Source organism: Motacilla alba, chromosome 5 (genome assembly GCF_015832195.1).
Source record: "Motacilla alba alba isolate MOTALB_02 chromosome 5, Motacilla_alba_V1.0_pri, whole genome shotgun sequence".
Taxonomy (NCBI): Eukaryota; Metazoa; Chordata; class Aves; order Passeriformes; family Motacillidae; genus Motacilla; species Motacilla alba.
In genome coordinates this window covers 23,122,585-23,150,492 of record NC_052020.1, presented here as the reverse complement: position 1 = coordinate 23,150,492, position 27,908 = coordinate 23,122,585, and the positions used below count along the sequence as shown (strand labels likewise).

The window sequence follows — 27,908 nt, the reverse complement described above, 5'->3', positions numbered from 1 at the left end:
GTGGATGGTATAAAAGATATATTAGGAGATGGCACCCTTTCTGCAAGAATAGCTTTAGTACTAGAGCATATACTTGGATTTACAGAGACTTGGGAATTAAATACTCCTGAGATTTTTATTAACTGGTCAGAAAATGGAGGCTCAGGAAAGAAACAGCAGTCACTTTTTTTCTGCAGGTGTCACCACGGATAAGCCTGCTAGTTTTAAAGTAATAGTTGTGGATCTATGATAGCAGAATACAGAAGAGGCTGCAACCTGAGAAGCTCTGCCAAACAGTCACTGTCATGACTGCTGTGTGGACATAACTGTAATTTCCTTCTTTAGCTTCAACTGATCCACTTGTTATTTGTTAATAGGAAAAAAGAATTATCTCCATGGGGGACCATCCGTTAACTCCCACACAGCCTTTGACAGCTTCTGTATAAACCCACTGAACAGGAAAAGGAGGAAAGCCAGCAGCTTTACCTTAATCTGCTATGCTCACACCACAATTTGAAGAGATTTTCTTCAGGCCTTGCAGCCCTGAGCAATAATCTGACAGAGCAAAAGCTGACAAGTGGGTGGGGGAGCTCCTGGCACTGAAGGGGAGAGCTGGTGCTGCAGCATGAGAGAGCTCTTTGGCCCTTTTCTTTGTTATTTTAGAAGTAATGGTCAACCATTAACTCATTTTGCTATTATTATTTGCTCACAGAATAATGGTCAGGATTTGAGGACTAAGGCAATCTCAAGGAAACAAGGCACTCAGATAAGGTTTGTTTGCATTTGACAGTTTAATTCCAGCTGGTGGCTTTTATGAAGAGTATCGCATGAAGCTTCCCATTGCCAGGAGTAAGTAAATATTGTTTACTTGGAGTATTTACACAGCAGTGCTGAAAACACGAGTGAAACAAAAGAATTGATGCTGTGGTGTGAAATGTGTGCTGTCCTAGGCTAAAGTGTCGGCAGAGGGTTTGTTTGGCAGGTAACGCCACCCTGAGAGAACTGGGCTGGTAGGAGTACTGGAAGTGCTTTTTCTTGTCATAATATTTTAGAGTTGATGTTTCTTACCTGAAGGGAAGCACTGGGCTTTAGGAATGCTCTGCAACACCTCTGTGCTTCAAATGAGTCTTATATATGTTAATTCAAAGCATCCGAGTATCTCCATCAGGTGTATAGTTCCTAGTCTGAAGGAAAGGTATGTACACTGAACAGGCAGCCAGCAGCCTCAGTTGATAGGATTTAAATGGAAATTGTGGAAGCATCAAACCTTACAGTCAGATTGACATCCAACTGGATAGACATAATCGGCCTGAAGAGGTTATGTTTGTCTAAGTTACATATATTTTGCACATGGAAGGGTCTTTTTACTGGAGCAATAACAGGTTTTTTTGTCTTGATGGAGAAAACTACTGGAAGAACTTCAGTAGGACAGCTGTTTTTGAAAGTAAAAGGCGCTTAATTTGCTAAAAGATGATGCTGCTAGGTAGGAAATTTTAGATTTTATGACCTATGTTAAGTATTTCTTTTACTATTGAACAAAGCTTGCACACTTCTAACAGTACTTAACAACTACAAGGTAAGAATATTTGCCATGACTTTTAGAGATAAGGCTGATTTTACATCAGAGGAGATCTCAACCAGGAAATGATAGTGTAGACTGTCTTTCATCAAGTAGTCTTTCAGGTGTGATGGGGGAAAAATTGGGAGATACTTTGTTGTTCTTAACCAGGTAGGTTTGAGAGAAGCTTCTCAGTGTATATGGTTTTAATCAGATTGGGATGAAGATTATTTACTTAATCGTTTATTTATTATGAGCATGGAATAAATGGACAATTAGTGACTCTACTTTTAGGATCAGTGTCAGCCACTGAACAGGTAAATGACAATAGTATATGCTGGCACAACATCAATAAACACCTACCATTTTCTGAAGACCTTTCTCAAAATAATTATAGGAAATTGAGACTTTGCAGGTGCACCTTTGCCCTTTTCCTCTTTTCGGTGTGGGGAGTGGTTAGTGTTTGGAACTCAGAATTCTTATTTTTATGAAGACTTTTTAAAAACCTAGCTGGAGTTAGTGCTTCTCTTTTGTAATACTTTGGATTTGTATTTGACTCATTGTCATTGGAAGTTTTGGAAATCAAAACTAATTTGTGTTTTTCAAGTGCAGCATTCTTAGAAGACTCTATGGAATTAGGCTCTAACTCTTGCAATTCAGTCACTGCTTTGCAAAATGCATTGTCCCACAGATGCTGGGATGATCCTTGTGGTCCACGGCCTTCTGGTCACAGGTTCTTTAGAATATGGATCATCTCTGTCTTTTATTTGTGGTATGTGCCTTTTTAAAAAAAATAATAGTGTTGCTCAGAAAATGTAAGCACAAAACAATGTCAGCCTGGCTGCATATTTTCCTTTTAAAATTTTATTTATTTGTTGAATAACAAAAATGTGCAACAGACACGTGTTAACCTGGAATTTGCTTTGGTTTTAGAGGGTATCCTTTTTTGTTCTGATATCATAATGAAATAATTAAAATACATATCTCATGACCATCAGTGCTTTTATTATGAAGATGCATTTGCTTGGTTAATACAACTAACATGCTGTGTCAGATATGCTTTGCCATCCCAAATGGCATGTTGGAGGCAGGGGAGGAGTAACTGTTGGAGGCAGTTACTTCAGTTCCTTTGTGTCCATTCTTCCAAAAGGCAATGTTGCCTGGATTAATATAATCTTCCTGCCATTTCCTGTGATCATTAAAATGTACTTCCCAGCCAGAAACTATCAACTACTGCAGGAAAAAACCTACCCCAAATACTCTTCACACTTGTAGGTGAGAAGCTAGAAATGCTATTGTGTCATTTGCTTAGACAAAATCATCTGCAAAAATGCTTACATATCACTCATAGCCTTTCACAAACCTTCAGGAAGAGTTAATGACAATGAGTTTATTACATTCATTCCAAGCTTCTGCTTTAAAGTTTTTTATTTACATGCAAATAGTCTCCCTTGCTAGAATTTCCACTGTTTCATCTGACATGCAAAATTATCCTTGTAGATTTGTGTGATGTCTCTGATTGGTAGAAAAAAAACATCTATTAACTGGAATTCTATGCTGGTGTCTTTTTAAAAGCTAGAAAACAAGTAATTATCAAAGGAATTATTTTATAAAAAGCAGAACAGTAGCTGTAGCCAGTGGTTCCCAAATGCTGTGGTTTGGACACAGTTCTGCTCAAGAGCACAGCAGTGGATATTTCAAGCAGTCACTGACAGTAAAAAACAGCAGGAATGGAAGTTACATTCTGTCGTACAGAAACAAGTATAATGATTGTATACTGTAAATAATATCTTACTGCTTCATTATTCTGAGCTACTTGTTTCTTATGAAGAATGTCAGAACTCTGCAAAGAGAAAATGGAGTGAACTGTAGAATTGGGGGATTTATGCTTGTTTCAGACATTGGGAAAGCACTAGGGTTTTTTCAGTTTTACATGATTTTACTATTTTTTAAAAAACATATTTTATGTATGTAATGGGGGAAAAGTTTTATCTTTATTTCTTTTAATTTCTTCATGTGGAGACAAGGGCAATCTAACTATGACAGATATATGAAAAGAGGAAATACTGTCTGAAAGCACACAGAGTAAGCAGGACAATACAGAACACTGCTGCCTTCTTGTACAAGTGTTTTAAGTGATTGCTAAGATGAGCAGGACTCCTAAATGAGCTGAATTTGTGTTTCATTAATCTCTTCACTTTTCTTCTTTTCAAGTTCCACTCTAATGCTGAGACAGAAAACGGAGAGAAGGATTTATTGTCAAATACATTACCTGACTGCTATTATACTACTTTGTTTTTTTAAGTGTAAAATGTGCATTACACATCTAGATGCATTTAAATGTTAACTATACTTTCTTTTTTGAAGTGAGGTTATTGATATTAGTTAGCCCTACTTCAATAAATAACAGTCTCTTAGAGGAAGTGCTTGTAGTGAATTAGGAAAAAATGGCAACCAAGTATTCTGTTATTCTTACAGATTTTTACAGTGGTACAGTGTATTAAAGGGGGAGACCCATGAAATACTGACTACTGAAAAACAAACAGAAATCAAAACAAACACACATATCCCCACCAACATTATAAACATTCTAAAAAGTCTCTACCATGAATATTTAATGATTGTTTATTCACAGATCTGACCAAACAGCCATTGCTCCTTTTTCCAGCTGAATTATTTTTATTCTTACCTTGACTTGCAGATCAGCTGAGATTCAGAGTTTTACTGAGGAGCTGGAGAATGAAAAAAAGTTCAAGATACTATCAGACATTAAAGAATGGTAGTTTTAAATTGAGACTTGGTACTGAAAGTGAAATATGGACGCTCTCTAGTAGTTGCTTTTATCTGATGATTCTAAGAAGATTTAATGTTCCTAAAGTAAGCTTCAGATGATGATAAAATTAATCTGTGAGCCCTGAGGGTATTGGCACCCAGCACTGCAAGGTGTACTGTATGCACATTCCTGATTTAGCACCGAGTCAAATATTCAGCTTGGTGCTGTGTAGAAATACCTTCAGGCTTGCTGTGCTGAAAATGGATTTCCATCAATTATGGTTATGTAGGTCACTTCTGCAGCTTTTGCTGGGTTTGAGCACTTAAAGTAATGCTACATATATTTGTATGGATAAATAGATACTTTACTGGCAGCTTTACAAAAAGTATTTAATATTTGATATTTTTTATTCTGCTATAAACATGTGACTTTTGTTCCTGGTCCTTTTGACAAACAAAATAATTTGTTACTGTTCCAAAAATGATTATGATGTAGCATGCACCACCTTTTACATATGTCTAATGGTCAATGACTTGATTTAAAACCTTCAGTTACAGAATAAGCACAAAGTCTAATGAAGTTCTCCTCAACGCAGTGGTTGGAGGTAGACCTCCCTTCCACTGCTAAGTATCTGCTCTAGAAACAGACAGCCAGAAGTGCAATTACTGTACACCATCAGACCTGTATTACCTAGCAAGCAACCTAATTCTATCATAACGCTTCAGAATGAAAAAACAATCTTGCTGATGCACGAAATGAACAAACTTTTTATATACCATCCAAAAATCAGATAAAGGGGAACTATGATTTCATTTCCTTTTAACTACCCATTACTCTCTCTTCATTGCAGTGTTAGGGTTACCCATAGGATTGGTCTGATTACCTCTGACATCCAGCCTGCACTCTATTTCAGCTTCACCACACTCATTCACAGCTTTGCAGGTGTAAATGCCTCCGTCAAAGGGAGTGGGTTTTCGGATCTCCAGGGTCAGCACCCCCTGCTTACTGAACATGCGGTACTTGGCATCCCCAGAGAGATCCATTTTGTTTTTGAACCAGAATATCTTTGGCTGAAGAACAAAAAAAGAAGATTTTTAAAGTAGAAGGTAGAGAATAGAAGACTTACACCTGATCTTGCAGCCTCAATGTAGCCATCAAAGGCTAAATAGTATTATGAGGTGTATTATGAGGAGTATTTACAAAGCACTGTTAATAATTTTTCAAAGAACATCTCATTCAGTACAAATTCAGGAAACCAATAATTCAAAAGTTCAGTGTTTTTGTTAACTAAAAAATAGCATATAGAAAATGTAGGGTTTTGTCCTCTTTTATTGCAATTAAAAAAAAACCCAACCTCTATTAACTGTCTACAAATTTATTCATTTAGGAGTTATTTAGTTGTGCTTATTAAAATGTATTTGAATGCTATAAGTATCTTACAGAAGGGGAATTAAATGTCACAGATTATTAGAACAGTCATAAAAGTCCACAGATGCTGGGTGGCCAAATTAGGATGCCAAGGTTTGGTCCAGCAAAGGATTTTCCAAACTCTCTAGCATATCTTTAGAAACTTCAGGAATTTAAAAATGAATTTCCTGTTGCTTCTGCTCTGGAATGAAGTAGTTGCTTCTATACCAGTTCAAGCTTTTATGTTTTGTTTCCAGTACCTGAAAATGTGCCTTTAATTTTCATAAATGAAGTTTTGAAAATGAAAAATCTGATATGAAACAAACTGCTTTTGTTTATTTCAAGCTCATTAGTACATACAGTGAAGAAACAGTCTTTAAAGAATAGAAAACAAAGATTTACATTTATCTGGTTTTCTTCCAGACATTAATGGCTTCTGTTTCTTCATCCATAAACCCCAAAACTACTGCACTGTTTTTACAGAATGCATTCAAATCTACAGAATCACTTTTGTCTTTGACCTATGGTATATCAATCCTGTGCATCCCACCTGCCACTTGCTAAATTTTCTTGACAGATCTCTGCTGGAATTTTTCCTGCCTTAACATTTTTTCCTTGTTTCTCTGTAGCCTCTTTATCTTTCTGGGTATATTTCTCATTATACTTCATTACTGGCAGGGCATGAGTACTGTCTCTGCTTGCACTGGTAACTTTTCCGTGCCATATGGATCATCTTGAGGTGTGCTTAAAAATCTACAATTATTAAGAACTGGGAACTTTTCATCCACATAAGGTAATGAGAGCTTTTGCAGAGCAGTGCTGCAGGTACTGAAACATTTTATCGAGGTTAATTTGGGCAATGGAAGTACAAAAACATATCTGGAAAAGCTGCTTTAAGAGCATTAGGTGTACTGAAGGTTGAGGACCACTTGGATCCTTCAGGCTAATGTGAAGGAGGAGCTAGCATGCCTGAATTGCAAAGCCTTCCACTACTGCACAAGAACAGCTGTAAAATTGAGGTTTTTTAAGAATCTTCTTAAAACCATGGAAACAGAATGAAGTGGATGCAGATGCACAAAAATGTCAGTTAACCAAGAGGGAATATTGTCAATAACACTGTCATTTCTATGCTGAGACAGCTACTGGAAGATGGATTTTGCCTACAGTTGCTGGTGTTTATTCTGTAATGTTCTTGGTTTTTTGCAGCTGTTTACATGGATATGCTTCCTTTTTACTTTTGAGTTTTGTGTGGAGCTCCTTCTTCATCCAATGAATGCAGCAAATGTTTTTTTTTTTAATTTGGACTGAGTGATTGTTACATGTTTTGCTGTGTAGCAATCAGATCCTTTCACAGGTATGAGGTAGTGAAAGAAGCTGAAAATAAGCAGCTGGACGGGAAGGGATTGTGCTAATTTAAATTTAGGACAAGATTATGTCATAATATGGTAAATTCCTTCACTGCGGACAAAAATCTTATTTCCCTTTTCTGAGAAGTCTAAATTTAGCTCCTAGCTGATACAGTTTTTACTGCTTGTTCCTGATTAACAAAATAGTACATCTTTATGTACCCTTGGATGGGACTTTCATAAATATATTTAGAATGAGAAAATATTCCTGTAAGATTAAAAACCCAAACCAAAAAACCCCCACAAAAAAAACTTCACACGAGACCAGGCCTTATTCTAGTCAGTTTTGCAAAACAGCTCAGACTGTAAAAAATTCTGTGGATGCATTGGTGTAACAGAAAAACTGCTGTTCCTCTGTGTCATTTGGTCAGTGGAACAGCAGATGACATTTAGCTGCTGTTTTCTTCAAAGTCTGAAGAGAGCAGAGTATAGATTGCGAGCAGACCATTTTGTCATTGTTTACCTTCTCCAGTGAGTAGCTTTTGTGCAGAGGTTGTACATTTCCAGTGGTGTGGTGCCACCCCGAGCAGTGAGTGCCCTTCCCTCTGTCCCCTTCACTGTGTTGCCCCCGGCTGTGCACAGACCCACCCGAATGCTCTCCCCCCTCTCTGCAGCCTCAGGAGTGGGCGAGGTGGGCATGGCCGGGTGGCCTCTGCTCTCCTCTGTACAGCCGTGCCACACTCGGCCACCCTGAACTGGCGGGAATTCTTGCCTTGGTGCAGCGATCTCAGTGGCAGTGGTGACCGTACCTTGGGGATTCCTCTGACAGCACAGCTGAGTGTGGTGTTGTATCCCGCAATCACAGAGCGGTTCACCAAAGGGTGGGTGAATTTAGGAGCTTCGGAGAAGTCGTGTTCTTTGTAACACGGGGGTTTGTAAGTGGTGCCTGCAGTTCAAGGAGACAAAATAGTGACAACGGTGTTGGCAGTTCTGCTCACTTGAGTATAATCTGTCATTTATTTTGTCTGTATCGTTTTAAGAAGCTTCAAAGCTTTTGGCATTTGTGATATAAGAAGTCTTTAAATACATTTCATTCTAAACCACATCTCATGTTTAATGTGTTAGTAAAGGTAAAAGGTCCTGGCAATCATGGGTTTTCAGCTTCTGTTAAAAATATGACAGCCATATGTGTGCAGAGAAAGCCTTCACCACACACGTCTTCAACTTTTAACCCCAAAATATAAATATAGTCCCCCTGTTGTATTGTTTACTTCAGACAATATAGTTTAGGAAGATTGTGTGATTAAATATCACATAATTTTTATTTTTTAACTAACTTTTGTATTAGTACAGGAGATCTTCCTAGATAAAGGCTCTTGGTGCTAAAATTCTTTACAAGTGCTAGTTGCTAAATAATGAAAATATCTTTAGGGGTGCAGCTAGTAAAACTGTATTTTCCATTTGCCAGTGTTTTACTTCTGGTACATAGTGGCTTTTGTGATCTTTGGTTTGAAGAATATGTTACCTGTTTTTTGGATATGGGCAGGATTTTTGGTGGTTGCAGCTGTTTCACTCAATCCACATAAATTTTCACTGAAGATTCGGAAAAAATACTCATTTCCCATAATGAGGTCTGACACGATACAGTTTGTGCGACGATAGTGATCAAACACCGTGTACCATTCCTGTAACAAGACTGTACTGTTTAGAAAGATGTTACGAGAGGTCAGACTGGTGCTACTTTTGGTATGGAGAGAATTTTTTTGCTACAAGGAAAAGACAGGCAGACAGGTATTTAGCACTAACCTGTGAAATTAACTTTATGTTGCTCCCTGTGAAGATCAGCTGATCTATTTTCTTACTTTTATATTCTGGCAGAGTGATAGGCATATTAATGTTTCCATTTTGAGAAAAAAATTCCCTCAACACTCTACCATATTTTAGCCATGCTCATATCTGGGGAATCTGGTACAAGATGTGTACTCAGAATGTGACTGCTTAATGGGGTCTTCCCCGAGAAAGATATTTTCCAGATTGACAGGCATACATACCTCTCCCAGTACATACCCTGGTATGCCTAGCATCTCACTTCAAGTCTAACTCTTCCTCCCTCCCCTTCAATTTTTTTGTTGCATTTATGAAAAATATAATTGCAAATAAGAAGTGTAGTTCCACCTTCTAAGGAGAGCTGTCTATGCAGTCACCACCTGAGACTGCACAGGCTTGGTCTCTCTTCCATTTTCTACTGAGTATTTAAATTAATCTTTCACCTTTTGGGGGTTTTTTAGATTCTATTTTTCAATGTTTAATTGCCTCAGAGGTACCACAGGACACCTTGGACACACAAATGAGTGTCATGAACTCAGTCATTTCCTCAAGTCTCTGTGCTCCCAGAGCAGGTGCTGGTTTAACTCCCTTCAGAGCCACAGACCCAGCCAAGTTCTTACCATTGTTTTTTTGTCAGCTTTCTGAACTGTGTAGCCCAAGATCTGAGCATTGCCATCATCTTGGGGAGGTGTCCACTCCAGGGCTGCATTGAATCCCCAAACATCTACAAGCTTTACATTCTGAGGAGGACCAGGCTTGTCTGCAGAGGAGACAAGAAAACACCTTAGCTTTTAGTGCAAGATTCAAGAGCTTTGTCATTTCCCCATGCAGGGAAAAAAAATAGAACCTGATAGCAATCTGTAACATTGCATAGCAACACACTTTATTTGTGTGAAGTTAAACCTGTAAAAAAGAAAATTGGGAAATTTTTAAATACCCTTTGAATATTCTTTTGAGTGGCCTCAATCCTATGGAGAAATAGCAAACACACTAGAATTAGTAATATCTTTAAAATGGAATAAGAAGTTGGTGTTGTTTGGGTGGATGTGATTAACTCTTTAACTGCAGGTTTTTTACTTACTTTGTTACCTCAGTGCAATTTTTTGGCCATTTATCTACATTGCTGTAACAACCAGGGCAATGGGGTGTGTGCCTTCCAGCTGAGGAAAGCCAGCCATTTGGGAATACACCTTTTCCCTCTTGGCTCAGTGCATGTTAGCTTGCCCATTAGGTGACTTCCCTGTTACAACTAGAAAAAGAACAAACTCTCAAAGAGATAGAGAGATCTGTGTCCTTTTTAAGATACATGGAAATATAGATAAAAATGACATAGTATGAAATGATAATAATTATATTATTTTCTTTTTGAGGATCATTTGTATTTATACCATGTTGTTCAGTCATATGCTGTAAGATTTAATTTATTAAATAATATTTCTGTCTTTTTTTAACTTGAGGACACCAGTTCACCTTTTTGATGTTAGATTGTTGCACCCAGTTATGGGGTCTGCTGGGGACAGCTAGATAGTTCATCTTGTTATTGAGTGAAAAATAGTTTAAGATCATTCTAGACAGCTGAAGGGAAACTGTCTCCCCATTGTGTAGCTAAGCTGGAAAAAATAGGAAAATTGTAAGAATCTGATGGATGTAGGTTTGAGATTAGCAAAGCACAGAGGAATGTAATTATAGGTGGCTTGTAATTTAATTCCTTAAAGAAGGATATGCAAACCAGTAATAAATCAGCCTTTGTTATTAGGGGAACTGTGACTTTCTACATCAAAGCATAATGTGCTAATTCTCTTTTCACTGACAAACTTTGGAATTGAAAACTGCTGTATAATTAGGTTTGACCCCTACTGTCCTCCTTCAAAGTGGTGCCTACTAGAACACTGCATGGTGTCTGATAAGGGATATGGAGCGCATGGCTCTCATTCCATTTATCATCCTCTTTCTGCCTATCTTAACTAGCATTTCAGAGAAAAAGCTGCCATCTTCTGTGTTTCTCAGCAGCCACCAACCAGGTAAAACCTTCTTACATTTTCTTCTGTTTCTGAAATAGGGAATGGCAATATGTTGTCAAATGAACAGCATTGCTTATGGGGATGCATTTGTTGTTTACTTGAATCACAACTTAGAAGAAAAAAAACCCCTGAGTTGTTTTGTTAGATATGTATTTCATTATACAGAAATCAATTAATCTGTTCTGATTTAAGAGAAGGATTTTTCATACTACATACCTGTCTGCACATGTGTGAAGAACAACCTTAAAAAAGGCAGAGATGGATAAATTTGCTACATGGGTTTTTATGTTCTTGATCTTTGTGATTCAGTGGGATAATGCAATCTGCAAGAAGATCTATCCAAAATTTCTTTGTAGAATATTTGGTAGAATATTTCTTTCTCAGTAATAACCACTACATTTCTAGCTTGTGGATAGAGGATGGGAAAAGTTAAACTTACTGATGGTTCTGACTCAAATTATTTTCCTCTGTAGGGCACTGTGTCAGAATGGGGATTTATATTCTGAGGATGTATTCTGTCTTACCCTCAGCACAAGCTCAGCTGAGGAGTTTTGCAAACGAGTGAAATTTATACAATGGGAAGAAGAGATAGTGTGAATTATCTTTCAAAGATAAATTATAATTTATATTTTCAAATAATACATAATGAGAAGAAGAATTAATTCCAGTTAAAAAAATATAGAACTGAGGTTTGCTTCGGTCAATAGAAGTCATGATGAAAGACATAATTTATTGATTCATGTGGAGGGTGAAAGAAGTTGAGGGAACTGTACTCTCCAGAGATTGGAGGTATTTTCATTATCTTTGAACTTTCTAGAAGTCTTTAATAAATACTCTATTCCCATAGAAAAAGTGCACTTTTTTTTTGATCTACAGAGTAAATGGCAACAACTGTTTTGGTAATGAGGGAAGGTGACGGCAGTAACAGAGTTGTTTCCTCTTGTTTGGAGCTGACCTGACTCATCACTGCAGCAGAGCTTTTGGCTACCTGCACTCTTGCCTTACCCCCACAAAAAGATAGGTGCTGTAGCCACAAGCTTTACTTCTTCTCAAGGAGACTTTTGCCAAGGGAAGTTAGCTGATGAAAAGGCACTTCAAAAGATCACTGATTGACTCCTTGTGTCTCTGAAAGCCAGGCTGGCTTTTCAGCCAGCTGTTCTACAGCACCTAAAGCACCACTAGGAGTGTAGAAAGAGTGCCTGAATCATCCATATTTCTGTCGTGCCAAGAGAATATAAAATCTGGGGAACAAAAAGAGCAGTTAACAGGATTGAGAAGAGGTAGTTATGATGACAGAATCACAGAATCAAGAATCAGAGTAGATGCCCTGATTGCAGAAGTATGTGCATATGTTACAAGCCCTTTCTCTTCTTGGTCATGAATTAATGAAATATATGTATTCCCATTCATTTGACCAAACTGCCCAAGAAGTGCAAAATTAATGCCTGTCCTCCAACTCTTACCTGTGTGATAAGATTAGTTCTTTTTTTCAATCTTTCGTTTTCTGTATGGTATAACTCTCTGGCAATGGTAGATGGATATGTTTTTTGTGACTTTCTACACGAAAAACAGGCAGAAGATACTTGTTGCTGTGGCCTAAGAGCAATGGCCAGAATCAAGAGTAACTAACCAGTTTTAGAAAGATAATTTAGAGTGTAGGGTGCACTACTCCCCTTTACCTGAGTCATAGGGTCAGAGAATGGCTTGGGTTGGAAAGGACCTCAAAGATCTTTCAGTTCCAACCCCTGGCATGGGCAGGGACACCTTCCAGCCGACCAAATTGCTCAGAGCCCCATCCAGCCTGGCCCTGAACACCACCAGCCATGGGGCATCCACAGCTTCTCTGGGTACTCTTGGGATTATTTTGGTTTAGCTGCCATTTACTTATTTTGCTTTTGCAGAACTGCAGTCATCCTCTTGAGCAGAAGCATCTGCTGGTATTAAGACATATTTGCTCCAATTTTTTATGCCGTTCTTGTTTGCTGCTGGCACAATTGCATACCCAGTTTGCCAACATAATTAATAAAATTTTAAGCAGAGCAAAGTCAGCATTTTTAATTCCAAAACATTAGGAGTTAAGCCAAAACACATAATCTAAAAATGTATTGATACACTGGAAGAAATTTGGGATAACAGTGTGAAAGCATGGGGAAAGAGAAATAAAAACAATTATCAAGAATGTTAGAAAAAGTGCTAATGAGGTGAACCAGAAAAGCTCTGGCTAAACATTAATAAAATCTCAGAATATCTCTCACATAATCCCAACAGAAGTTATGGAAACTTTGGCAATGACATTAGAAAAGAGACTGGAAATTCTACAATAGAGAATAAGCCCCAGACTAACTGGACACTCTTAACAAAGCATTAAATGTGATTTTTTCACATTCACAGGACTGTGCCTTCTAATTTTTGGAACTGTAAAGGTATATTATGGCAATGATTTTTTCTTCCTATCCTTAGCTAATGAAAAAAACCCAATATATAAGTACGTCCATTCCAAGATTCATATTTCCTTCCTTGAGTACAATATGGCTATGCCTAAGAACACCAGAACTTTGAAATTCTCTCTCTCTCAAAGTGATAGAATGGAGATTGAAAGGATAATCAAAGATATGGAATGGCATCTGTTTGAAAATAGTCAAAATGAAGAGAGTAAAACTTGAGAAAATTAACTGAGGTGAGTGGGACTGAAGGTTATAAAATCATGAGTAACATGGAAAAGCTGAATGATTATTCATGTTTTTTTCTGATACAAAACTGTATGGATGTCAAATGAAATTTTCAGGATGCAGACTGAAATCAAAAGAAACAGGTATATGTACTTAAAATGAAATTCCTTATAAAAGGATGTTTGGATTCTCAAACTAGACCTGGATTAAAATACTGACTGGATGAAATTAGTCAAGAAAAAGATCACTAAAGATCCTTAAAGAGCTATGGAACACAAAGAATATTCCTCACCATCTGAAGGTCTCTAGGACACAGATAATTTCAAGGTGGGAAAATGTAGTAGGAAAATAAGGTCACACGCTTGCCCTGCTCTTTGTCCTACCATCTGCAACCAACCTTTGAAAGAGAAGGGATTCTGAGGCAACCTTTGGGTTGCCTCAGTCTGGCCATTATTTTGTTTTGTATGATCTGCTTAATTCTGATGTTGTCAGGGTCTTACCTATGATTTGTATCGTTATTGCAACTTTATCAGACATGTTTTCTATCTGAAGAGTGACTTCATATGCTCCTGAGTGATGAAGCTCTGCTTTTCTGATGAAAAGGATGGTGTCTGTGCTGCTGTTCCGAATTCCCACATCTTTGGAGTCTAGAGTTTGACCATCTTTCAGCCAAGTGATTTTGGGTCTTGGTTTACCCTTAATAGAGGAAAAAAAAAAGAATGTTTTAGTATTTTCATTTTTCTCTTAGCCATAACTCTAGAAAGCTTAATGTAATACACAGAGTTGAGATCATAAACTCCATAAATACTTTACAATTTCTGTTTTCTTCCAGACAAATATTTGCGACCACCTGTGTGGTTTAGTGGCACCATGCTCTGAGGATGACTTTTAGTTAAAGACTGAAATGATACTGAGAACAAATCCAGAAATACTATATGTACGCTGGGCTGGTACTCTTTCCAAGGCGTCAGTGAAGCCAACGGGTGATCTGACTTGTTCTGATTGTTATTAGCAGAACCTTTACACACCTGAGGACTTTATTAGCTTTGCTCCCCTTCTCCTCCTTTCCTTAAAACATTTGATGCTCTATCCCCAGGCATTTTTAAGATTTTTTTGAAGACTTATTGTCATCTTGCAGTCTTGGGATGTGAAATTTACTGTATAATTCTTTCTGCACTGCAAAATTGTTTTGGTGACTGTCAACCTAAGCAGTCAGTGTTGCTACACTCATGGAAGATGGCTGGTGGAATCAGTGAGCTATCAGTGGTCTGCACCACTCTCATCCAGCCATTTACAGGAAAAATGGTACTATTTAGTTCTTCAAAAGTTATTGGGGTGCTACTTCCACAGTACAACTCCAAACAAGGAATCCCAAGAGAACAGAACATGAGCATAACATATTTATTAAGTGTATTAACAGTTAATCCAACAGAAAATAACTCATTGGGGGTTTTAAAGTTTCTGCCAGATTACCAAGGTGAAACAGAGCAGCACAGGCCTGGAGTAGTTCAGATGGGTGGGGAGGGAAAGTGGGACCCTGCAAGCCAGCAGTCAGCTCTGCTCAGGCTGCCCTGACCTGGAGCCCAAGGCACTGAAATGGGGACACTGCCTCAGCAGAGAAAGCAGCTCTGCAAGGTTCCTCAATCCATTGGAAAGACTCTTTCTCGGTCTGAAAGGCTGTATCTCATCCCTTAGCTTACAGAGGGAGATTAAGATACTCAGACTCTTGGTTTTGGTGCCTAAAGGTAGACAGAATAATAATGAATCTTTGTGCATTGCTACACCTTTATTTCAGGTTTGTCTGGTATTTGCTCAGAAGATCCGTGTGCCATCATTTTTTTTCCAGTGGTATTAGGAAAAAATACTTCACCTTTTATAAGAGTCAGGCCAAGACCTGTCCAAAATTATACTTAAAGGATGTCTAAAACACCTAGAAATTGCTATTTGTTCATTGATGCTCTTTTCTCTAACTCATCAGATGTATTGTAGTTTATTTTACAGCAGGGCTGATAAACACCTTGAATGGTCAATATCTGTGTCCTATTATTGGTGAACAGGCCAAGAACTGACTCTATTTTACTTCCCACATATGCCTGTATTTTAAAGTGATATGAAGATCCTCCTTGAAAAATTCAGGTAGGGAATGCTTTCAAAATAAAAATAATCTGCCTATATAGTATAGTTCTATGGGCATTTATTTAAATTTCTATTTTGTCAAGACAAATACTTGGCAGGTTTTCAGACTGATTATGAGATTGTTGCTGCTGGTGTTCTAGTGTGGTTGCTCAGAAATGTTCACTCACAGCTCCTCCTTTTTTGAGGTACTGTGAGAGCCAATGAAAGATTGCAAGTGTTCAAAGTGTTGGTTTTCATATACTCTTATATTTATAGACTGTGAAAAGCATAATCAGATAGAAAGCATGTTCCTAATACATATGTCAGAGGATTGGATTTCTGCAATGTGTAATAGATAATCTGAGAGAGAACAGTGAGTGACAGTGTAGCTAAATAGCACCAGAGAAACATAGGGAGTTCACAGCCAGGGAAGAATGAATTTAAATGCTCTTAGATATTTATATTCACACATTTATGATGGACAAAAAGACTGCTCAGTACTACTGTGAATTTTATCCACTAATAGCACGTAATACCCCTCCAATCACATGCCATGTAGATAATTTTGATGCAAGAATGTGGTGATTCTCTTCCTTTCACCAGAATGTCCCACCTGCTTAAAGCACTCAACCAAAAAAAAGGTTAATAACAATGTTTTACTTTCTTTTTGGGACATTTTGATCTAAAGATTTAAACAGATCTGCCAGTAGCATTAAACCCAGGATGCCTTGACAGTGTATTTTACAGAATTTTACTGTAGTGACCACAGAGGTCACTGGAAAGGTTGCAGAGAGACTCTAAATAGTAGAAGACACTGACTTCCACTTTCACTAGATATTAGATTCTGTATTTACTAAGAGTCTTCTGCAATAGAAATGGCCGGTGACTTAAAATTTTTCAAAATGTGAAGGGAAAAGTTCTTTTTGATTTGCTTTTTCTGAAAGGTCATCAGTATTACATATTCTAAACAGCTCTAGCCACAATTCTTAATACTGTGAGAGCTGCAATTCAACACTATGACAAATTCAATTCACTCAAAAAAACCTTCTTGAATTAAAGTCTTCTGGCTTTGTTCTCAGAGTAAAATCTGGTGTTGCTGGATAGATTTTAGCATTTTTTGTTAGCCTTATCCTTTAGGAGACAAGACCTTATGGCACTACATGATTTGTCAGTCAGCTACTCAAAGCACTTTTCAATCAGTTGGTTCAATTTGGCCAAATTTTGCCAGAGCACCCGAAATCTCTAAGATTAGCTTAGTACAGTTCTGTGAAAAATTGTTGACAGGGTGAAATGCCAAAACCTCAGTTAGTGTCCCCACTAAGAAAAGTCAGGGAAAACTCAGACTTTTAACTATTTTGTTTGGCAACAGCTGAATGATGAGGCAGGGTTAAGTGAAGCTCTGGATTAGTTGCCACATGCACTTAGCCTGGCCAGGGAACTGAGGACGTGTCAGTGAGGGGAGGAGGGCACAGGAGTGGCAAATCTCTGGGAATATTGCAGTGAGGCTGCTCTCAGCAGAGGAGGTGCTGCATGTGCTGGGACAGTGGTGATATGGGGCTGTCATGGTTTAGCACCTCCCTTCCTGGCAGAGTCTTGGGAGGAGCAGAAAAGGCCTTGACTATTTTTATGCTCTCAGCAACAGCTAAAATACCCCAAAATTATCAATACTCTTTCAGGCACTAATTCAAAACCTGACCCCATAGTAACTTCCATGAAGAAAATTAACTGCCCAGTCAAAACCAGCACAAGGGGACACAAGACACAAATCTCTAAAATACTAAACTTTATTCCCCTGCTTATGGAGCAGCTTGTCAAATTTGTGCAATTTTTCTTCGACTTGGACATCAAAGCAGGAAATATATCTGTTTATTTTAGGAGTTTTAGAAAATAATTACATAACTCAGAAATAGCAGATGTACAAATCTTGAATTTTATGTGTGGTTAGACATCAGTAAAAAAGTAATTTTAACAATTTTGGAGATAAGAAATGTGAAAGAAAAAAATGCCTTATGATTATGCTGAAATAATTCAAGCACATAATTCAAGAAAGTTATCCATTCATGGGGTGCAATTGTGTACTAATGAAATAGATCTCTGTGAAAAAGCAACTTTTCACGTGACCCAGTAACCATAGTGCAAAAAGACATGTACCTTTAAGTTTACATTAATTTTGCTCTAATTATTTATTTCCTCCTGGTGCTGCTCAAACAAAAGAATACAGGTGATGTGTGCATATTTGCCTCCCTTGTGGAAAAAATGTTTTGAATATCTCCCGCATCTTTTATATGAGAATTTCAAAGCTCTTCACTAATAACAGGATTACATTTCTATCAATGTCAGTCCTGGACTGTAGAGAAATTTCAATGTCTTGAAGTTTTAACTGAGGACTTGATTAAGTGATATATCTGTTATTACTGAGGACATCTGTGTCAGAGCCAGAGTCTGTAATTTACAATTTCTTTTGCCATTTCTCCCTTAGGAAACCATTTCCTTACACACACTAATTCTTGCACTCTATGGATATTATAGTCTTGCATCTGAAAAAAGGCATGTGGGGTCTTAGAAACAGTCAGATAGTTGTTTGCACAGCTCTAGAAAATGCCAAGATGAGGTAACTTGGTCAGGTCAGTCTTTGTGCATATTTTAGCAATTTTGTACATGCCTTAGTGAAGTGTAGCTAGGTACATGCACCCTCAGCATGCTCTGGTTTTTATACCTTCATGCACAGTAATGCCCAAGCAGGTCTTTGTACACACGCTCAGGTTCTGCATCCCAGGGCCAACTGGGGTCTTCTGTTTTTGTGCAAATGCTGATTTTTGCAGTCAGCCTTTCAGAAATTAACATACACACTTTTGCCAAAGAAGTTGCCCAGTGACATGATATGCCTTGGTTCCAGAAGAGTAATTAGTTGGATTCTTACATTTTTGTACTTTCTCTCTAAGGTGCCTCCTGTGCTCAGTAAACAGGAATGGGCTTGCACTTACTTAGACCACTTTTTTCTTCTTCCCCAGAAGGTGGGATTAAGGAAGAAACTCTGACTGTAAAAAAAATTACTGAAAAAAGGAGTGATTCCCTCCCCTTCTCAATTTTTTGAGAGGGTTTCATGAATCATTAGCCATACTTATGTAATTCTGCTTAAGCAGTGAAGTAATAGGAACTTGCTTTAGGGAAATGACTTTAGGTAAGTAATCAAAAATAACCATGACAAAATAGAAGCTGATACATACCTGAAAAGGGATCACAATATTGATTGTTTCACCAACTTTCTTCACCAGAGTCTGTCTGAGGTGACGTGGCAGCCAGAATTTGGGGCGCTCTGCAGTTAAACATTAGCACAGTAAATACAAAACTTTTGATGATATGCAACATTATTTATAGCAAAAATAAGGCAATGGATAACTTTAAGCATAAGAAAAATGTGGAAACACTGTTTATACTTTTAGGGACTAGCCCAGTATCTCAGTAGTTTCAAATGTATTTGTCTACTGGATAAAAAATTAATATTAACTCTCAGTTATATATTTACATCTGAGCATGTTTTCAGTGACAGCAGCATTATGAAAAATTGTCACATCTGAAATGCCAAATTTGGGTGGCTTCTGTTGGATGTGAGTCTTCTATGTGGACTTTGTTTCTTTGGAGAAATTCTTCAGTTCAGTAGAAAGGATGGGACAAGGGATGTATTGGAGTAAAAGAGTGATGATAGATTATGATTAACTATTGCAATATTGATACTGAAGCACCTTGTAAATTGCCACTGGAAGGTATTTATGGACATACTCAGAAAGCACAGCAACTGATGGATTCTTTTATCTTGCTACAGTCATTCAGTTACAGTTCTTTCTTTGCAATGGATGTAGTGGAATCTCTTTGTAGCATCTTAGTTTGACTAACAAATAAGGACCTTACTGCATGTTTTTTTCATTGATCTCTTCTTTCCTCTACTTCACTGGAAAGCTTTCTAGGCTTTCCTTTTATCTTAAGTCTTTCCCCTATTATTTACAGAAGGAATTTCTTAACATACAGTTGGAGTATCTGTCTCCATGACCATTTGGTATTGAGATGCATTAAACTTTGTTTTATTTACATTGGCTCAATTTACTGCCAGTGAGACTCTGGCAGACACTTCATGTGAGCCAAGGTTGAGGAATCCACTATTAGCAGCTCTTGATGTCTTTTGGACTCCAGTCAAATGAATTTTAATCTGCTGCTGTTGGGTGATACACAGGGTGGTAATTAATAATCTGCGACAATGAGGTAAATAGATCTCTTGCCATAGCCAACACAGTCATTTTGCAGTAATACAGCAGCTTTTCAAGCAGAGAGGTAAATATTAAATAAATGTTTCTTAAATGCTGACAGTGCCATTGCAAGAGGTAAAATGTCCGTATTTTGAAAGTAAGAAGTAGAATTTTATTTTAAGAGCTATGCTTTACAGATATAAGACCTGTGTGCTGTAGAGGTGTTCTCAGAGTCAGAAGACACTGGGTACCTAATCAAAGTGGAAGAGCAGTTTGTGTGTCATTCTCAGATAAAGGCAGAATTTTGGCCAGAGGAAATGAAGGAATAAGATTTATTCAGTATAGATACTCACGCAGGATCTCTTGAACAGTAACTGGATCTTTTATTGTTGCTGCTGCACTCTCACCAGCCAGATTTACGGCCTTGATACGGAAATAAAGTTTGTCCCCCGTGACCAGATCTTTAATCAGTGCAGATGTGCGCTCAGTCAGGCCAGGAAGAGCAGGGATCCATTCTGTAGCTACAATTACAGTATTTGCATATTGCAATAATACATTATTTTTCCAAACTGAGGCCTTGTTTGCAATTGAAAGTAAATTTCTATTAGGGTAAAATGAACTCAAGTTACAATACTAAAAAGGAATAAGATAAGTTGGAAGAAGAACCCTGGATCAAGGAGATGTGTTTACATGTGGAGTTAAGAAATCTTTACACTTTGTTGCTCAAAATAGCCAAGGATAAGGGAATCATCTTTGGGTAGTTCCTTTGGCACTTTGTTTTATAGAGCTTAGAGCTGTGGGACTTCTTGACTTTTATTTCACTACATGGGAATGGGGAGAATTTTGGAAGTAGCTTTAGCAAGAAAGTGAAGCCTTAATTGAATTTTTTTTTCTTGGAGTAAATATACCTTCTGTGACTGTCCCAACAGATCAGTGAGAGCCACATATGCTGAAAACAATAATAGAACACATAACTGCTGGAATTTATTGTTTAATTCTCAGTTGACACAGTAGAACAGAATTCTTAGCGCTTCCTTATTATAAAGCACAGAAATATGACTGATGAAACCATTCTGCTCTGATAATGACATAGAGATTCTGGTAATTCTATAGTGATGTCTCATTAAAGACTGTAAATTATTTCTGCACAAATTATGCCCTGCAACCCCCCTAGTTTAGATTATTTGGCAATTGAGCCTACTGTCAGAGAAAATGTCAATACTGAGGTGACTATAAATTTGTTTTCAGACTTTTATGACATAAATATTATGTTATAGCATCACAGAACATCGAATTTTGTAGATATGGTGCTGTTACACTCTTTATTACCAGAAATAGTATTAAATGAGGTAAGGTAATGGTTACTTTGAAGTCTGACTGGTGTTGTCACAATCATGTTATTTTATGTCTTTTAAGGAATATGCAATTCATGAATGATACAGAAGTATAGGGGTGACTATAGAACAGTAATGAGATTTTTGTATTACTAATGTTTATTAAAGCTTATGGTGATTGTGAAGATGACATTATGGATGTGACTTCCATGGTTTTACAGTCACATCGTAGTGAGTAAGGTGATGGTTGACAAGGATGGTAGATATAGATTAGAGTTAAAATTTGGTCATGCTGGGCATGGTCATGTTGTTGGTAGTGTATTGAGGTGAAGTTATTGCAATTGTAGCCTTTTTTAAATGCTCTGTTGCTGCTGCCTAGTGCTCATGCTTACTTACATCCATCTTTGCAGTATTCCACTATGTAGCCATCTAATCCCCCGGCTCCAATCCGCTCAGGGGGCCTCCACTTCAAGGAAACAGTGCTGTCAGAAACATCCTCCACTGTGAAGTGGGTTGGTTCACTTGGAGGAGCTGTATGGAAATACAGACAAGTAGATTCTGAGAAATAGCAATACAACTATGAGAATTCAAAGGCTATGCAAGGAGTGATTAACCACTGATTTATGTGCCCCCTATATTAATAAAATAAATCTACCTGAAGCTCAGTTGTAAGTGTAACACCTATTGCATTATTTAATAAAAACATTGCATAAGATTCCTATAATAGGAAGGGGAACAAGAAGTTAAGATAGTAGTTCCTATTCACAGATGCTCCCTTATGAGAAAAGCCACTGAAAAAATGAAGACCTGTAGAAGAGAGTCAAATTGTCATCATAATTCTGCACAGAAGTTTAAAAATGAAAATATGTACCTTTTATATTCTGTACTTACACCCTGATTGTAGCTGGACAAAATTCACATGGTCAGAAGAGCAAACTGACAGTGGCTAAATTTCACTTCACTCACACAGTGAAGAAAATGACTAAAAGTTATGACTACGTGTTTACAGAAACACTACTTCTGATTTGTGCATTTGTAACCGAGACACCCTTGACAAAAATATTTTTGGGATAAAAAATTTTGGTTTAGATACAGCTTTTTCATATCTCTTCAGAACAGATTTGTCATGGCTTTTTATAAACCCACAGTTCAGAAAGACCACTAGCTAAATTCAGTCTTCTGCAGCATGACTATTTTCTACTAATTTAAAAATAATCAAGAAAAGCCCTTACTAGTGGATTCAAAATACACATAAATATTACTGTGAAATAATTGATACCAAAAAGCAAACAGAAAACATCTTTTTCAAAATAACATTTAGGGTGCAGTACCATGAAATTTAGTATGCATACCATAAGAGCAATCGTGTTAATGATTCTGTTTGGCATAATCTATGTGTATGTGTATTATAAACTGAACATCTACTGAACATACATCTTAGATTTTACAATGTAAGTTAAGTACAGTTTTACATATTGTGGAACTAATTTAAACCAGTCTTAGTTCCCAAAGTTATTGTAAAAAAAAAAAAAAAAGCCCAACAAAAAACCACCAAAAAATATCACCTAATTTAATTTCTGTAACTGTCAAAAATTTTCGTATTCACATGGTAGCAAGGACAGCACACAGAAGGAAATTGGGAGCATACACAACCACACAGTACACGATCAAAACCCCAAACCTCTTCTCTGAAGAAGTAAGTGTGAACTTTATCCTTAATCAAGTAAAACTTTGCCTATCCCATGAAAACTTTGGACCTTTTTTTTCAGTAGCTCCACTTGGTGATTCTTGTTCGACCTCTTTTGTTGCAGACCAGCCATTGTGAGTTTGATATCCAGAATTAAGAGACCCTTCTTGCAGTTCAGCCTTCCCTTCCGACTCGTTTGCTGCATCATCTGCTTTTACATGATCTCCGTCAGCAGGCTGTCCCCCTTCGCTGTTATTTGTAGATTTAGAAACTCTAGTCATTTTAACCTCCAGCTATTTGTATCTTTGTGGGTCTTCTCCCTAAAGGTCTTAGCAGGCAGGCTTCCTGAGGACTCCTTTAGTTTGCTCCTTGCTCAGGGACTGCAGGAGACACTGTGCTGCTGTATTGGGAAGCATTATTTATAGAAAATCATTCCTCAAATATTTTCTTAATCATCTATCCTTTTAGCTGTGGAGAGGGCTGGGATTAAGGGAGCACTGGACGGGATACTGTGATATTTGCACCCATAAGGGAATGGGAGAAGCTGAGAGGGACAGTGAAATCTCTGTCAATTAGTTCTCCTCCTTTCCAGATCCAGCTTGACTCTCACACTTCTAATTATAACAACTAAAATTTCATCAGCAATTTCATGAAACTGGAACCTCTGTGCTCTTCAGGAAGAGGAATGAGAGATAGAGGAACATTACAAAGGAGAAGGCTGATTAAATATAGACTATAGAGATGGTTCATAGCCTCTTTTCTGACACATTCTTTTTAGCTGTAAGAGCGGTTGAAGAGGAGAGATCAGAATTGTCCTGTCTTGGTTTTATCCTAGAAATAACATGGAGTATCAAAACTCACCAATTGGCATGAAGGGTTGTGAGGCAGGGCTTGGCCGGGACATGCCAATAGAATTCACAGCATAAATCCGCATCTCATAAACCACTCCTTCAATCATCCGCTTGGCTTCATAGGTTAGCTCTTTTAAAAGGTCAAAGTTCAGTCTCATCCATCGATAGCTCTTCTTCTTCTTTCTCTCTAAAATATAGCCTGGAAAGGACAGCTGTTATGATGTAAAAGAACTGGAAATTGTTGTCTCACATGCAGGAAAAATAAAATCCTTTTAAGTGAAGGAGAAATTTCCTTGAAATGTCTAAGATGTGGCACAGAGTTAAAAAAATTATTTATTTTACTCTGCTTCAATTCACTAACCTTGACTAACAGCCTAAATCCCCCACAAAGAATTAATTGGATGAACTGTTTGAAAATTCCTTTTATTTTAAATTAATGTTTTATCAAAGAACTGATGCTAGATCTCTGTGTTCTTTGCAAAGTGGTGGAAATTCAGAATGCTTCCCAGACAATGCAGATCTCAGCCTGCTTCAGCCCTACAGTGAGGGAGATATGGCCACTCACCGTTTTTCTTGCTCTGATTTCCTTGGGAAGGAATGACAGCCTGTATGATAGCAGAGAACAAAGAGAGCTGGGTGCACTGCAGACCAAATCTGCAGTACAGCTTCAGGTGTCATCTGTATGCCTGAATCCATGTCTTAGCATTTCTCCAGAACATCCACAGCCTTTCCAACACTACCATGCTGTTTTCCAGAATGACTAGGTGAGGCTGGATTATCAGTCTAAAAGATAAACTTCTCATTTCCCAAAACTGGGAATGGAATCTGTGATTCCTCATGCTTAATATGGAGGATGGTTGTATATCATATTGGAAACACAGATGTCAGATATTTTCCAGTTGACCTGCTACAAAGGACTACTGAACTGTTTCTTTCCACTTAGCTATATTAAATTTCTGCTGCTTCTCTGTGTTGCAGATAGAGTGACTGGATGTGATCCACACATCTTCTTTCAAACCAACTTTGCTATGAAAACTATTCATCTTTAACTACTGAAAGAATATGAGAGAATAGTCATGTACACATGCCATGTATCTGAGTGTATTGTGTGGATGTGCTCCTTCCCATGGACTGCAGAGGTCTGTACAGATGTCTTTAACGGGGGCATCTACAATAGTGTAAGTCCATAGCAAGGACTTATAACTGAGCCATGCAGGAAAGTGATTCAGTCCCTGCTGCTCACCAAGGTCATGGCTATCAAACTTGCAGAGGTCCCTTTGGTATACCTGGGAAGTATGATTCACACTTTAGGTGTCTCCAGGGGTAGGGAGAATGACAGGCACATTTGATTTGCTGGCATGCTGTAGGCACAGACACCGTGCAGCCTTTCCTGTCAATGCTGAAATGCAAGAAGAGCATGGGAGTCTACAGAATGTTCTGGGAAAAGAACAGTGGAAGTATCTTTAAGCTGACAGGTTGTGTCATCACTTTAAATGGATGAAGATGTACTCCTGGCATAATTGTTTTCCATAGCTTTCAGATTTAAATGCTGTAAGCGACAGACTTATGGTTCTTTTGGTATGTTCCTGGTTTTTCTCTCTTCAGCAGGGTCTATGAGACTGAGAGAAGTTTCATCAACTCAGTTTCTGGGGTTTTTTGCTTTTATAGATAACCAGTGTTAAACACATAAGTGTCAAAATGAAGAGATTTGCAATTAAAAAAACAAAACAAACAACAGGCAGAAAGGAGGTAAAATGACGATACTGGTCGTATTGGTGACATTTGGTAAAGCAGATTATTTCCCCAAATCTACCAAATGTGCGAGAGTTAAAGATACTGTTTTAGTAATACAAAAAGCAAACAAAACCCCAGGAAAGGTGAAGATGGGGTGTGAATTTCTTTTTTTATATCTATTGGATACAACTAATAAAGACTGTATCTGACTGCCTACAAAGCCATCTGTAACAATATGAAGACAGATGAGAATGAATATGCCTTTTTCCCCCTGCCTTCTTAACTTGCTTTTAAAGCTCTGTCTGAAGGGGTAGTGCTGCATCTCAGTTTTCCTCTCCCTCTGCTGCAGGTGTTTTATTGGAGCTCTAGCACTAGTGCAGCCCTGTGCCACCTGAAGGAACCTCCTTCAGGTGCCAAGGGTTGTTACTGAAACATCAACAGAATCCTTCCTTTCACAGCGAAAACAAAGCAAAGAACTTTTCAAAATATGTGCCCTGAAAACCCTACAAAACAAAATAATAGGCTTTGAATAGTCAGAGAGGTAGGGGTTGCCTGTGGTAATGACACAACTACTGGTAAATGTCTTTGCACATATTTTGACTTCTTGCTTTCTTCCTGTCAGAATAGATGAAACCACAAAGCACTGGCCCAGCAGTTCCTTGTTTGGTCCTGCACAGGTAAATTATTTGATTTAAATGAGACAGATCTGGTGGAAATGAATGAAGTCCAAACATCCAAATGCAAATATAAACTCCTCTCTTCCAGATACTATTCAGGGGATTAAAAAAAATTTAGACATTTCTAGCTCTGGCATCCCCATGGGTGTCTGTATAGCTTTCAAATTTTTTTTTCCAAAGAAACTCAAGCTCCAGAGATCTTTATTAAACAAATTGCTAGATATGGACTCCAGAGGAATTTTTTCCCCTAAAATTGGTCAAGACCCTGCATTATTTTCTTTTCCTTCTGAGGATCACAGAGATTTCTATCTAAAACTCACCATGCTCTGTGCAGAACTTAAAATGGCATCAGTGATAATCTTGATTGTGCCTGCTCATTTCCTGCATCACATGATAACTTTGCACTCTAGTTTTCAGTACCGGCTTTAAGGTACTAAAATGATTGAAACTGTTTTATAACCCATTGTTTTATATGAAGTAGAATTATGAAGTAGTTTTCCACTAGAAAACATAGTGCATGAGTGCCTGAGATTGCAGATGCCTGGAGTTGCTGACTGAGGTGGCCACAGATCTGTTTTGATATTCCTAGGTAAGCACAAAGGCCTGTATACTGACTTAAAATTTCAGTCTTGAATGAGGATAGTTAGCTTTAGCTATTTTTCATCTCATTTTTTCGTGCTTTGCTAACTCGTTTGCTGCAATACTTCTGTGACTGAAATCGCACAGGCAGGGGGCACTCTCTGCTCAGAATTGGAGGGCCAGGCCTTGGGCTGGTTTGAGGGTTCAGTGCATCAGAGCAGCTCCTGTCTGAGGGTCAGCCTTCCTAAAGTCTAAACAGAGAATCCTTCTGCGCCATTTCAAAGAAGCAGCAAAAAAAAAAATGTGCCGAGCTGCAGGGGACTGCATGTGTTTGGACTCTTACCAAGTACCGGTTGCCCACCATCGTATTTCGGGGGTTGCCACTGCACAGTGCAGTAATCTTCTCCGATGTTGCTGATTGTGGGAGCTTCTGGAGGGTCGGGAACATCTGAAGAAAGTGTGAGAATGAACAAGAGTTTTTATTGTTTCAATTTCTTTATGCAAGTAAATGAAATATTTTTAACCCTTTTTTTTTCCTGTGGGGTATTGATGTAGTGGTGTCCCCGAGGAACCAGTGTTGGGCCCAGTCCTGTTTAATATCTTTACTGATGATCTGGATGAGGGTATTGGATCTGTCGTTAGCAAATTCGTGGATGACACCAAGTTGGGTCAGTGTCGATTTGCTGGAGGGCAGGAGGGCTCTGCAGAGGGACCAGGACAGGCTGGATCATGGGCCAAGGCCAATGGCTTAAGGTTCAACAACCTCAAGTGCTGGGTGATGCATTTGGGCACAATAACCTCCAGCACTACAGGCTGCAGGAAGAGTGGCTGGAAAGTGGCCCAGTGGAAAAGGACCTGAGGGTGTTGGTGAACAGCTGCTGAACATGAGCCAGCTGTGCCCAGGTGGCCAAGAAGGCCGATGGCATCCTGGCCTGGATCAGCAACAGTGTGGCCAGCAGGAGCAGGACAGTGATTGTCCCCCTGTACTTGGCACTGGTGAGGCCACACCTCAAGAGCTGTGTCCGGTTTTGGGCCCCTCACAACAAGAAGGACACTGAGGGGCTGAGCACATCCACAGAAGGGCAATGGAGCTGGTGAAGGGTCTGGAGC

The 27,908-nt window shown here is 38.3% G+C and overlaps 1 protein-coding gene across 2 annotated transcripts in view; it reads right to left on the bottom strand.

Annotated features, from left to right (window-relative positions):
- Positions 1 to 2,379: 2,379 nt before the first annotated feature.
- The window catches only part of MYBPC3 (myosin binding protein C3), a 61,187-nt gene continuing 35,658 nt past the window's right edge, over positions 2,380 to 27,908 (bottom strand). For both annotated transcript variants that reach the window (XM_038137072.1, XM_038137073.1), the window contains 12 exons: positions 27,142 to 27,246; positions 23,819 to 24,007; positions 21,667 to 21,801; positions 20,290 to 20,457; positions 18,923 to 19,011; positions 14,081 to 14,276; positions 9,511 to 9,650; positions 8,589 to 8,748; positions 7,873 to 8,009; positions 5,194 to 5,380; positions 4,227 to 4,269; positions 2,380 to 3,764 (listed from right to left, as the gene is read on the bottom strand). In XM_038137072.1, coding sequence (XP_037993000.1) covers positions 4,259 to 4,269; positions 5,194 to 5,380; positions 7,873 to 8,009; positions 8,589 to 8,748; positions 9,511 to 9,650; positions 14,081 to 14,276; positions 18,923 to 19,011; positions 20,290 to 20,457; positions 21,667 to 21,801; positions 23,819 to 24,007; positions 27,142 to 27,246 — 1,517 coding nt within the window. In that variant the 3' untranslated portion in view covers positions 2,380 to 3,764; positions 4,227 to 4,258. The remainder of the gene's footprint in view (positions 3,765 to 4,226; positions 4,270 to 5,193; positions 5,381 to 7,872; positions 8,010 to 8,588; positions 8,749 to 9,510; positions 9,651 to 14,080; positions 14,277 to 18,922; positions 19,012 to 20,289; positions 20,458 to 21,666; positions 21,802 to 23,818; positions 24,008 to 27,141; positions 27,247 to 27,908) is intronic.